Below are 13,091 nucleotides of genomic sequence, written 5' to 3'. Positions count from 1 at the left end.
TTCTGCATTTTTGAATCTTTAGAGTTTGTTTACAGGCTTGTCTCAGCAATCAGAAGGACTAGAAATTTCTTTTTGGTGAGAATCTCTGTTTTTTTTGTTTTTGTTTTTTTTTTAAATCACCTGACTCCAGGAGCTTGGGGCTTTAAGAAAAATGCCAAACATCACGAGTCTTGCAACAAAATCACAAGAGTCTGCAACCCTGAAACACCCAACCTAACCCTGTTTTTCTCTTCTTTTCCTCTGGCACCCCAAATGTGACTAAATTCTTCTATGGGCCCCTCATTGCACATGATTAGCTCAGGTAGTGGGGAGGAATTGTCCTGTCACAGAGGGCTGGGCCCAACTGCAGCAATGAAACCATGGAATAGCAGAGCTGTCTTCATGTCTCTCATTTCCCTCTTGTCACAGTTTCCTGCTATAATGAACCCAGTGCTTGCCTCGATAGATGCAATTTCTCATGAGTGTGAAAGTGTTCTAGAAGCAATGGCTGTGAATCCATCACCGGAGTATTACGCTGTGCTAGAGGTAAGGGACTCTTTCGCCTGTATTTTTAGACACTGTTATAGTCGCACATCAAAACGTCATTTAAAGATCATTAAGGTTGGGAGAGATTTCAGCACCAGGAAATGTTCAGTTCAGAGTGAACCACAGCCTATATCTGCTGTCATTAATGCACTCCCTATGTCTAAAGTCGTTAAGGTGCTATTGCTATCTCATGTATATAGAACTTGTTTGCTTTTATTGTTTTTTCAGAGCCATGCATTTCATTTCCCTTAGTTGAAGGGACACTGAGTAGTTCAGGATCAAACTGTCCCCTCCCTTAGAATGGTCTGTGACTTGATGGCAAGTAGCCCTTGGAATAAGAAGCGGCTCCTTATAGAGCTGCCATTCTCATCGTTGCTGACAAAGCCAGTCCGGAAGAACAAAACACAGCAGCTGCTGTTTTTGATAGACTGGTCAGATATATTAGTTCTCCCCCCGCTCGGTGCTTGTCCTGTCTCTGGGCTCAGGAGAGCAAATGTTATGCTCAGAACTGTTCTGACATAGATCTTATTCACTTCATGCATCAGTGCTCATTTTGGCTCCATTCAAAGCATGGGGAGGCTGTTGTGGAAACGGCACTTTCAAATTAAAGCCTTTCTCCCCCCCCTCCCCCCCCCCCCCCCCACACACACACACACGTACGTACGTACTGGTAGTGTCCTCAGTTCTCCTCTTATCATGAAGTAATTATTAGTCAGTGTTGGAAAAACCTGTATCACAAACTGAAATGTTCCGACAGATGCATTCTGGCCAAGTGGGTGAACCCACATCTGATGTGGGAGCGTGGGGAGTCCCAGCTGTTTAATGCTGGACTCTTTGGGTGCTCAGAACTAGCCCCATATCGCTCCAGTTCTTTTGTGCCTGCGATCAGTGCTAGAATTCTTTCCTTACGCCGAGGCCCATAAATTGCAGTGACCTGCCTTATTGCAAGGACAGCTGGCTGCCACTTCCATTGCTAGAGGTACTGATAGATCGTGGGGGAGTAGGACCCCTTGCTTTCTCCCCAGGCACACAGCTACAGCTGACAGTGCTTCCCCCTCGGTGGATTTCTCGGGTGTGATAAGGAGTCACTTTCACTGGCGGGAATGGAGATGTTCTACCCAAGGTCACGTTCACAATCAGTTTTCACCATGAGAAAAGGTAGCTCTTGTTTCCCTCCCCCTCATTTGTGTTGTCTCTTGCTGTGTCTGGTTGTGAAGGCTGGAGTGATGAGTCGTTCTGCAGTAGGGTCTCACTGCCATGTAGGGAAACAGTGGTGAACAGGTAGAGATGAGTGCCTGAACTGGTCACGTCTGGGGAAGATAAAGAGACGGATATGGGGATATCTCAAGGCCAGATGGAGATGGTGCCAGGAAGTGAGCCTAGTGGATGGCCCGGGAACCACAAAGGCAGTGATAGTTGTGATAGGCGCCAAGGCTGGGTCAGAGAGAGCACTGACACCATGGAGAACAAAGGTGACTCACGGGGTATCAAGGGCTACCTCCCCAAACAGGCACTGGAGTGGAAGTCTTTGGCTAAAGCACAGGACTGGCGTTCAGGACTCGTGGGCGCTCTGCCACATGAATCCTATTTGACTTTGAGCGGGTCACTTAAGCGTCTCCTCTCAACATGAGTTCTCAAGTCTATAAAATGGGGCTAATACTCCCTGTCCCTCACAGAGGTGCTTTGAGACGTCCATTGTTAAGGCTGTAAATGCTGTGAGGTCCTTGGAGAGAAAAGGCTGTGTCTATGCAAAGTTATGCCACGCTGTTATCATGCAGTAAAAACTGCAGAGTTTGCACAGTGTTTATTCAGAGCATAACAATCGGCATTTTCCCCCCCCCATATTTCTATGCTGACGCTCTCCTGCGCTATCTTACAGCTCTCCATGCAGAGCTACTCTGGCGCTGTTTCTGTAAACATAGCCTCGTAGAGTACATTCCTTAGGAAAGAGACGTCTGCTGAGAGATCTGTCTGCTTGCAAACCTGTGCCCTATGTGAGATGAGTTTGGTAGGTCTCACTCCAGTTTCCAGGGGCCTGTATCAAAATTAGTCTCTTGCTTTTACCACTGCCCTAAGATGGTTGAATAATTTTATATGAAAGCTGTGTTCTGTGTAACATTGTGGAGTGCTACCTAATGGTTAGAGCAGGAGTCTGAGGGTATGTCTATACTGACGGCGGCAAAGTTGCTGCCATCCGATCGACCTATCTGGATCGATTGAGTGGTCAGTGAAGTCCCGCTCCATCGATGCAGAAGTCGACGCTGGTAAACCACCCCCTCAAGCGGCGTAGCGCTGCGTTGACAGGAACGCGGTTCCCGTCGGCGCAGTGCAGTGAAGACACCGCGCAGAAGGGAAGCACAGCAGTTGACGGGAGTTACACAGAGTAGCTTGCGTAACTCCTGTCGACTGCCGCCGAATCGCCAGGTCAGTGTAGGCCAGGGCTGAGTCTGAACTTTGGGTTCTGTTCTCAGGCTTGCCGCTGATTTGCAGTGTGACCTGAGACCATTCACTTCCCCTCAAACCTTCATCTGTCCAGCAGTGAAATGAAGGGGAGGTTGTGAGGTTTAGCTTGAACAGTGCTTTGAGATCCCCAGATGAAAGATACTAGAGAGGTCCTGTTTAAACTACTAGGAGGAGGAATGCTGCAGTAAGTTGGTTTCTGTTTATCTTGTGTCTGAAGAGCCCACAGAGGCACAGCTGATTATATGCTGCATACACACACACACATTTTTGGCTGTTGCCATAGCTCAAATGTGTATTTCTGGATATCTTTGTACTTGAACCATCGCACTAGTCTACTGAGTCATAAGCTGTCATCCGGCTCCTGGCAGATGTTGGATTGGAATATGACAGGTATCTTGGATCATGAAAGACAGCATTGCGCCCAGCACTCAGGCAGATAAAGAGGCCCCTAGATGGACGTCTGTCCAATCCAGTGTACGGAGCTTGCAATGCACATATGCTAAACAGTGCTGGCTAATCCACCTTCCTTCATTTATCTGAAGTACAGTACAAATGTGTGTGTGTGTATGGGGAGGAAGGGGGAATATTCTTGCATCATCCAATTCCCACATGGTGTTTACAGGAGACCTATACGGGACTGAACAGGGAGCCATTGCAACTGACACCTTCCATGCTGTACTGTAGCTCCTTGCTCAGTGCAGTCAAAGCATTATCCAAAGGCTTGCTACTAACTGCAGCATGTGCTCATCAAAAGACAGGTGGAGGCACTGCAGAAACTGTTCATGACACTGTGAAAAGACTGGCTTTGGGTACAGAAAAGAGCAAATATCTCAACATAGTGTACTTGGCCTGCTGGCTTTTCAACTAGTTCCCCGGTTTAGCATCATCTGTGGCTGCCAACTGTTCCTTTCTGCTACGTCATGTCACTGTATCATGGCCCTGTTCTGTGTAAAACCTTAAGGCTTCAAGATTTTGTGGCTAGCAAACTTTTACTTCCAACATTACCAGTTCTGATGTATTTGAGAGGAAGGACAATCTTGGGGTTAAGGGAATTCTGGGTTCAATTCCTGACTCTGCCACAGACCTACTGTGTGACTGCAGACAAGTAACTTAACCAGAGGTTCCTTAGTTTCACCTCTGTAACTTAGGAATGATGATCATTCCTCTCTGCCACCCTATTGTTTTGTCTGTCTATTTAGGCTGGAGGTTCTTCAGGGCAAGATCTGTCTCTTTCTTTGTGTGTGTTTGTACAATATCTAGTACATTGGGTCTTGATCTTGGTTGGGGCTTCTGTGCTACTGTAATACAAATAATTTTTGTTGTGGTGGTCTCAGATGGATCCAGTTCAGAGCCAGTGTGGCTAGTATGACTGGCTAGAACCAGCAATGGGAGATGATGGGTGGGTGGAGCTTAATTGTGGCTGGGGGCGTTCTGGCTCGGGCTGCTCCGTCGCTGCCCACTGACCTGACCTGTTAATTATAGTTGCGTGCGTTTGTGTACACTTTAATTAACGTCCTGTGTGTGGGCTTCCAGTGCTGCATTAAGAGATTTCTTCTGTCATCCACTATACCCTATTTTTCAGTGCTCTGCTGGTAATGGTCTATCCATTGTGTACGGCAGCATTTCAGCCAGCTGCTCCCTTCCAGTTAACTCCTTTAATTCCATTTTCTTAAACAAAAAAGTCCCTCGCTTTATTCTTGTAATCTTTAAATTTCTGTGTGTGAGTATTTAGTTCTTGCTAACTGCCAGTTCCATCCCGTATCTACAAGGCAAATACGTCGTGAGCAGCGCATGCTTCCCCCCTCAATGCTCTCCAGCCAGTGTACCTTCCTAAATTCTGGGACTGCTCACCTCTGGGGGAAAGCGAGTCGTTCATTTGCCATGGCCCATTCAGTCCTTGGTCTCTCTGAAGCTGCTGTTCATGCCTGGTTTTGTGGCATGGATACCTATGCGCTGAGACTGGAGGTAGATCCTCTCCAACTCACGAATTAAAGGACACTGAACAGTTGTTCAATTGTGATGTCTTTGGACCCATATTGCCAAGGGCTGTATTTGAACTGCTCACTAGAGGTGAAAGGGTCTATATCCTGTTGTTGATCTCCTGGGCCATTCATGCCTCCCTGCCACAGGCAGCTGATGGTAGGAACAGCAGGATTTGGATGTGAGTAGTCCTGTAGCTATTGCGATGTCTTTTCATACGGAAGATCTGGATGAGAGAGTGGTCCAAGGATTCTGACTGCTTGCATTGGCTGGGCCTGTGAACACTGTAGAAATCATCTCTGCTTTGGAAAAGGGCTTGCTTTGTACTTCCATAGCCAGAGGTGGTCCCAGAACGGAGGGCTGCAGGGAATGTTTGAGACTGTCTTGGGTTGACCTATCAATACCTAGTGTACCTGCCTCGGGCTGGGGTGAAATGGCCTCTTGGTCTGGGTCCTGGATCTCTGCCCTGCAGTGCGGAGAAGTGCTGTGTGATACACACAAGGGAGGCTTTAATGTTGCTTATCAGTCCCACTTTGTATCACTGGAGCTGGATGGATTGCAGAATTGGCAAGGAATGGGAGAGATCCTAGCACGATGCCTTTCCCACGGCTAGGGAAGGTTTTGTATGCCGTCCAGCTCAATGCATGCATAGCAGGAGGGAGAGGAAGCAGGTCAAGACTACCGAGGGCTAAAGTTCCCCGCGCCTGCGGCGAAGGCGTGCTGGCAGCTCTCTGGGCCCTGGGCTTCCTTTGGCACCTCTTCTTAAAGATATTATAAACTGAACTGATGTGTGTGTCGGTGAGGGAAGGAAGAGGGCGCAGGGCTGGACTAGAAGGCTGAGGCTCTGGTGGGCTCTGTCTCAGTGTTCAGCATTTGTTTGTTCCTGAGCAGCATTACGCTGCCCGACTTCCTATCGCAGGCAGATGTGGCACTTCGTCTGTGACTGGTCCACAGTACAGCTCTGCGTGCAGGTGCCTGGGAAGGGCCTTCTCTCACCCTGGGAAAGAGACTTGCGTTCTGGGGGGTTGAAATCCACCTGGTTTTGTTGTTTTTGCTTTGTTTTAAGGAGCTCTTTGATATAAACCAGCATCATTTAAACGTGATTGGGGTTGGCCATTCCTCACTGGACAGCGTGTGCCGAGTGACCGCCTCGCATGGGCTGCACAGCAAGCTGACTGGCGCTGGAGGAGGTGGCTGTGCAATCACTTTACTGAGGCCAGGTCAGAAATCCTTGATTTACTATTGATCATTTAACTCCCTCTTCCTTTTATGTTGCCATAGAGATCTAAAGGAGCACTGTCAGCCTTTGTTTGTTTTAAAAAAAGCTTGGTTGGTGCTTAAATTGTTTAACCAATTTAAAAAAAAAAAAACGTAAAAGCTAATTGTGTCCTTCGCTCTTCATAGCGCGGTTTTACATTTCTCCGGGTGAGCTTGTGAAACTAGTTGAGTTATTGTCACTTTGTTGAGGCTGGTGGGAGCTCCAGAGTAGATGGCTAGCAGAACTGGACGTTTCCATCACCTTGCAGTATCTGAAGTGCCCATGTTAATACTTGGGTGCCATGGCCTGAAAAGACGTATGGGAAGTAGGTTGGTTTGGCTTTGATGCTTTGTGTGTTGGGTGAGGGATGGACTAGCTGTGCAATATACGGGAGGTTGTCCATGAACCGTGTGTGTACTTCTGCCCTCTACTGGCTGGAATGAGAACTGCTCATCTGTTACATAGACCCTGTACTTCTAAGACTTTCCTTTAGCTCACAGGGTGGGGTTCTGCTTTTGGAGCAGGAAGATCTGAGTATGGTGCATAGCAACAACTGTAAAACCTGTCATGAACATGGTAGAACAGTGGTTTTCAACCTGTGGTCTAAGAACCCCATAGCATTTGCAGACTATGTCTAAGATTTCCAAATGGGTCCACACCTCTGTTTGACCTTTTTTTTGGGTGTGCAAATAAAAAAAGGTTGAAAACCACTGTGGTAGAATATGTAGGTGGGCTCTCTGGCACTGGTTTGCTTATTAGTTTTTACATGGGAATTTCAGCCTTTCATATTTAAAGGGCAAAAAGGAAGTATATATAAGCTGAAAATGGCAGGTCTCTGCACCTTTAAAATACCACTCCATCATAGTAGGGCCAGGAGACACTTGGCATACTAGAAACAACTGGATTCTAAAGTGTCTGTCTATGTCTCCTGCCAAATGCAAAGCTCAGGCGAACCTATTCGTAAACTGGCTGCTCATTAATGTAAGAAGGAACAGACAAAATGCCCCCAACTCAAATGTAGGAGTTCTTTTGGACATTAGTTTCCTTTTCATGGTGATACTCGTTAATCCACATTAAACATGCAGCTAGCTGTTTCTGTCTCCTCACGGTGACCAAGCTGAACTTAACTGGCTGATGTTACCTCCTTCTTGGCAGACACAGACCCGCTGATGGTGGAAGCAACCAAGCAAGACCTCAGGGCCTGTGGATTTGAATGCTGGGAGACCAATATTGGGGCACCTGGAATATGTCTTCATTCGCCGTCGTCTTTGAAAGCAGAAGTGCTGCAAGTCTTTAATGAGGTTTAAGATGACGTGGTCTCTGACTGCACCCTGGCTTCCTGCCCCTGCAAATTCAGACCTTCTTAACTCTTCACCGGAGTGGCCACCCCTGGTGCCGAACACACTTCAGAGTTCAGCTTAAGTTGCCAGTCTGAGAGATTCTGCCCGTTTTCCATGGCTGTGCAGGTATCGCAAACTGACACACTGACCTGAGTTCAGACCTGAGGCAATTCCACTGAAGAGAGTGGAATTCTTGTTCTGCCGTACCCCAGCCGGGAGGCTGGCCCAGTGTCTCAGACTTGAAGCTGTGTCATGAATTTACTCTGGTAAACACTACAATGTTAGCAAAGGACACAAGGAGGAGGGACGTTAGCCCTGGTGTCCTGGCCAAATTCTGGCTTGAGTAATTACATCTTGCCTCCCTTTGAATAGGGGGCATCCTCTTCACTTCTCCTTCACCTTCCTCTCAGGACCAGTGTGAGGCTGGAGTAGTTAATGTGCCCAGAGTGCCTTGAGAGTTTTCGATGAAAGGCAGCACCGAATGCAAAGCAGGAGACTGCTTCAGAATTTCTACTAATGCAGTTAGAGGCACTGCTAAGATTTAAAAAAAATTAAATGGTGCTTACCTGGGTCACTAATTAAATCTCAGATCATTAAAGCTGAAGAAAGTAAAATTCTAATATACTTTGCTCCACTTTTTTTTAGTTTCCTTGAGCACATCCCTTCTCTGTCTAGGCTGTTACATTAGCCTTCACAGCCAATTGTCTGAGCAGCCTTGCTGTTCGTATCCTCCCGGTCTGGTTCTCAGACTAAGACCACAAAATCTGCAGGAAGATGTTTAAAGCCAAAGGCACTTTTCTTTATTTTAATTTCATATCAAGATTTCTATTCATGTTAGATTTGTTAGAATCCCTGGGTTTGTTTTTTAAACCATCTAAATTTTGGTCACAGATGCAGGATGTTAAGGACACATTCTCTGTGCTGGGAACGCAGAGCATTTAGTCAATGGAGTGAGATCCATTATTAGTTATCCTTCCTTTAACGCCACGAAACTGTGTGTGTTGTCAGAGGGGCTTGACACACAAAGTAAATCAATTTCCAAAATAGTTTTGCAGTTTCTTGATTGATTCTAACTCTAGACTCAAGTGATCTACTTCTCCAGCACAGAGTCAGTATCTCTCCCATTACGTGTTTTGTTAGCCTCCCGCTCTGGGATGGGCTGGTGTCATTCAGTGCTCAGCTTCCGTACCAGATGCTTCTGTTCTGTAGATGGTGTCTGAGTCCACAAGTTGACACTTGAATGTGTTAAGTATAGGTTGCAGCCTGCATTTCTTTCCCTCCTCCTGTTGCTTCTATATTGAGCTCTGGCTAGATAAGGGCTCTGTGGACGCCATTCACAAGTGCAGTTCAGCACTGACATGAAGAACTGGCACTGTTGAAAAGCATCCTTTCCTTTACTGCCCTGGTTAAGCATTCCCAACAGCCCCTCTGTGTCGGGAGGACAAATAAAGTCTAGGTTGCTTTCAACTGTTTTAGCTCAATGGATCAAAGAGCTGCCAATGGCTGTAGGTAGGAGGGATTTTACAAATTGTTCTCTAATGCAAATGGTACTGCCTTTAGCATCTCCTACTGAGAGTTTTCCTGCCTTTTCAAGAGTTTAGTCAGAAACCTCTTTCCTGCAACATGAGCTGCATGGACGCACCAGTTTTAGGGCCCGTCTGCACTGGGAAACTTACCATAAAACTATTCCGGGAGAAGCTTCCATGTGGGGAGCCATAATGGTATAACTACAGTGGTAGAATTACACTGATGGAGACTTGTAAACATCCCCTTGTAGACAAGCCCTCAGACTTCTGGGATACTTTTTTATATGTAATAGCATTGCTGAATGTCCTAATGTGTAATCAGACCATGTATCCTCACCCCAAGAAACTCTAGTGCCACGAGGCCAGAGGTTATGTGACCTCTCGATTATTAGGCTTGGCAGAATTAAATTTTTCATTTTTTGATAATTTTGACAGATAATACAGATTATTTTAAAGCATTTTTTAGACTTTTATTGATTTTTAAGTTTTCACAGTTGCAGGAAATTATGCAGGGGGCTCAGATAATTATTTAATTATGATAGGTGTTGAGATTCAAAAAGTTAAAGCTGCATAACTGTTAAAACGTAAATTGTCAACATCATATGTCAGAATATACAAAGTAAATATCCTTCAATTAAACTCTGAGTTCTCCACCAGCACTTTTCTTTCTTTGCCGTCTGTAAATTTCAGGAATCATCAGTGGCAATATTTTTTTTGTTGGTTTGCGGGTATCCAATGAAACTGATGTTTGTTGACACTGACCAATAAAAATCAGTCCTTCCCAGTGTACCTATATTGCCTTTTTATGTGTTCATGGAAGGGTGGAGCCATCTTGTATTTAGGCAGAGATGATTTGACCGTAATAACTCCTTTTTAAGTGTTGCATAAAAATAACCCTGAGTTCTCTTGCTTTCCACCATCACCTCCCTCCCCCTGCCCCTGCACACACCTCTGTAACTCTGTATTAAAACTTCACTCGCTGCCTATTGCTTTGTTTTGAGACGTGTCCTACAAAAGGGCACAACTAGAATTCACTGTGCGCTCCAGTCCATGGCTTCCCTGTGGTTTTAGATGCCGGATCGGTTCTGCACAGACACTCTTGATTTGTAAGATGTGCACTGCTGCGTGTCCCGAGGGCTCTGGCAAATAATCCCCAGGCCCTTTGCTTCCTTGTGTGTGCCTGTCCTGGGGCCTCAGAGCATCAGTTTCCCTTTGAACTGGCTGCAGTAGTGTTAGTGTGAGGGAACATGGGAGTGTGCTGTGCCAGGGACCACTTCGGTAAACAAATCCTTTCGTTTCCTTCGGCCAGATATCCAGCTCTGTGTAACAGTGAGCTCTGTGTCTCTACCATCACGGACCCTTCCCTCGCACCAGATACTTGGAAACAATGCTGTTGTGGGTTTTTGTTTTTATTTTGGCCTAGATGTGAACAGAGGCCTACGCCCTTTCCCATGGCTGCACCAGATACCCCTAGGTAGCTGTTGTGCTGGTTTGATGGGCGGGTCTGGCTGTGAAGGAGATCTTTATCAGGAAGTCTTCTCTTAAAACACCATCTTTAAAAGACAGTTTTGTAACTGAAGGAATAATTGAAATGCAAACGCCTGTTGGCAATGTAGCATTTCTTTCTAGCTGGTGCATGAGCCGGTGCAGCAGTAGATAGCACATGATAGGTGTGCGGGTGCGTGCGTGCATGTATGTACAAATTACAATGGGGCTTAGACGCTGCCATTCTGTTCCTGTGCAGGGCAGTGGCTTTGCTTGTCATAGTTCATTTTCGATACTGCTCAGGTAAAGATCTGGTGATTGTCAGCACAGGAGGCCTGAGCTGTAGCCAGATACCATGGGGGTGATTCCACGTGACTCCCTGTTCAGCCGTCACAACTCACACCAAACTTCAGCTGGGTGGGAGGAGTAAATCTGGGTCAGCAGTGGATGTGTGCCAGCTCCCTTATTCTTCCCCTGTGTAGGTCGTACTTGGCTCCTTACATGTGGGCCTCAAACACGGGCCCGTGGCAGCTAGCCCAGGGCTTGGAGGGCAGAGAGCAGTTGTCTGTTTCTCGTTAAAGACCCTAATGTTAACAGGGTTTCCTCCTAACTACCATTTTCTGTGGTCCCCCCCTCTCCTCCCCTCCTGTGTGTGTGTGTTCAGATTTTCCTTTTCTTTTATGTGACTTTAGTACTGGAACCTAAGGTCATCTCTCCGGCCACTAAGCCGTCACACTGCAAGTGTCCTGTGCTATGCCTTGGGAGTCTCGCCTCTAGGCATGAGCCTGGCTTTGCTTTCCATGCCCACTCCCTGAGTGCCAGTTTAGGAGTCGGTCTGTGTGTGATGCAGTTACCTTAGCTGAGACCATAAAACTCATGATTCCAAAGAGGCATCAGATGGTGACCCTCAATCACTGGTAACCCGGACTAGATAGTCAAAGCAGCAGCCTAGATATGGAAGCCTCTACTCATTCTTGTTACTATTCTTCTCAACCCCTCAGTTCCCCTCTCCTTTCCTTCAATAAATAAATGTACGCAGCGAGTGTGACGCCTCCCTTTTGCCCTCTGGCTCTTCGTTATCCCAGCACGACAGCTGGAGGCATGGCACTCGGTCCAGGACAAAACAGAGCCCTCCTGCTGGGCAGGAATCCATCTAACCTCTTGCTTCTCAGCCAGCAAATTTTCAACCTGTCTTTAACTGGGCCTCTGTGCATCTGCTTGTCCGTTGAGATTGAGATGTCCAAGTCACAAAGAACCTGACTGGGTGGAGGAGCTGCAGCTGTGAAGGGTAAGCGACTTCAGCTGCGCTTGTATGTCTGCAGGGTGCAGGTTTGTGCTACAGTGTTGGCCTTTGCAAGTGCAAATATCTCGCCCAGGATCCACAAACTCCTCCCCCAGAGCTTCTGCTGCCTGTTGGTGGGAGGTAGCAATGGGAACCATCACGTCCCCTAAGGTGGCCAAATGGGGAATAGTCTTCTAACTTGGTTGATTTGCTCCAGTATCCTGCTCTTGGGTCCCTTCTCTATAGGGAAAGGAAAATGGTCCCTGGCAGAAGAACTCCTGGAATTATTTGTATCACCCCAGCACCAAGGCGCGGATTGCTTATTGCAGAATTCTCTACACTGGGAACGGCTACTGTGCTGTCCGCCTTGGAGATAGGAGCAGACGGCCCCTCGGTGTTTTAAAGTGGGTCGTGCCCATCCGTTACTTGCACGCTTTCTGTTGCTGACCACAAGGGGGTAGTGGAGACTTGCTCTTCTGAAATACCAGCAGCCCCTGCTGCCAGCTGGCCTGTATTCCCAGGCTGGGTTTCTTGGTTGGTGGGTGGGAGGCACCCCTGGCATGGAAGATATGGGAGGGTCTTGCTCTGCAGTGCAAACTCTCCAGGACTGGCGCTTGGAACAAGCTCTTCTAGAGCCACTTAGAAACTGTTAACAAGAGATCAAATTTGCTTATGCCTCTCGGCCTTTTTGATCTGACAGGCAAATCTTGCCCAGAAGCAGGGCTGTGAGTTATCTGTGCCAACCGCGGGGCCATAATTGCATAAGTCAGCAGCTGGAGCCAGTCCCAATTTATTAGGAGTAAGCATGCTTTTAACAATTGTCTCCAAGTGGTGTCTTTATTTATTTATTTTCCCCAGGCTTCATCAACTGGAACCCCACAACAAATAGCGTGATTGACGTCGGAGGGGGTTTTCTGCTTGCCTTCCTCAAATATTCTGTCCGAATAGGGTGGATAAATAACCTTTTCCATTGCAGTTACTTTTACTCTCTTACCCAATTAATTAATTACAAGCCCATCAATTTTATAGAGGGGTAAACTGAGGCACAGAGTGGATAAAGTGATTGGTGCTGACTTGGATTAACAAGAGGCAGGCATAAAACCCAGGAGTCCTGCTCTCCTGCCCTAGCCCCAAGCCAATGCTGCCTCCATAGATCTCTGTTCTGCCAGCGCTGGTTACAGCTGTCGAACAAATACGCTGAAGGCTGCTGCTGCTGCAATCTGCTCACTCTT

General features: G+C 47.0%; 1 protein-coding gene across 3 annotated transcripts in view; it reads left to right on the top strand.

The window, feature by feature from the left end:
• The window catches only part of MVK (mevalonate kinase), a 63,485-nt gene that overhangs the window by 12,104 nt on the left and 38,290 nt on the right, over positions 1-13,091 (top strand). For 2 of the 3 annotated variants that reach the window (XM_067539453.1, XM_067539452.1), the window contains 3 exons: positions 409-525; positions 6,035-6,188; positions 7,382-8,186. In XM_067539453.1, the coding sequence (XP_067395554.1) occupies positions 409-525; positions 6,035-6,188; positions 7,382-7,533 (423 nt within the window). In that variant the 3' untranslated portion in view covers positions 7,534-8,186. Of the gene's footprint in view, positions 1-408; positions 526-6,034; positions 6,189-7,381; positions 8,187-13,091 lie in introns of those variants that run through there. The other variant, XR_010918205.1, reaches the window with a different exon arrangement.

This window comes from Emydura macquarii, unplaced genomic scaffold (genome assembly GCF_026122565.2).
Source record: "Emydura macquarii macquarii isolate MOO-44397 ecotype Brisbane River unplaced genomic scaffold, CSIRO-AGI_Emac_v2 contig_554, whole genome shotgun sequence".
NCBI lineage: Eukaryota > Metazoa > Chordata > Testudines > Chelidae > Emydura > Emydura macquarii.
This window is presented reverse-complemented; position numbering and strand designations above follow the sequence as displayed.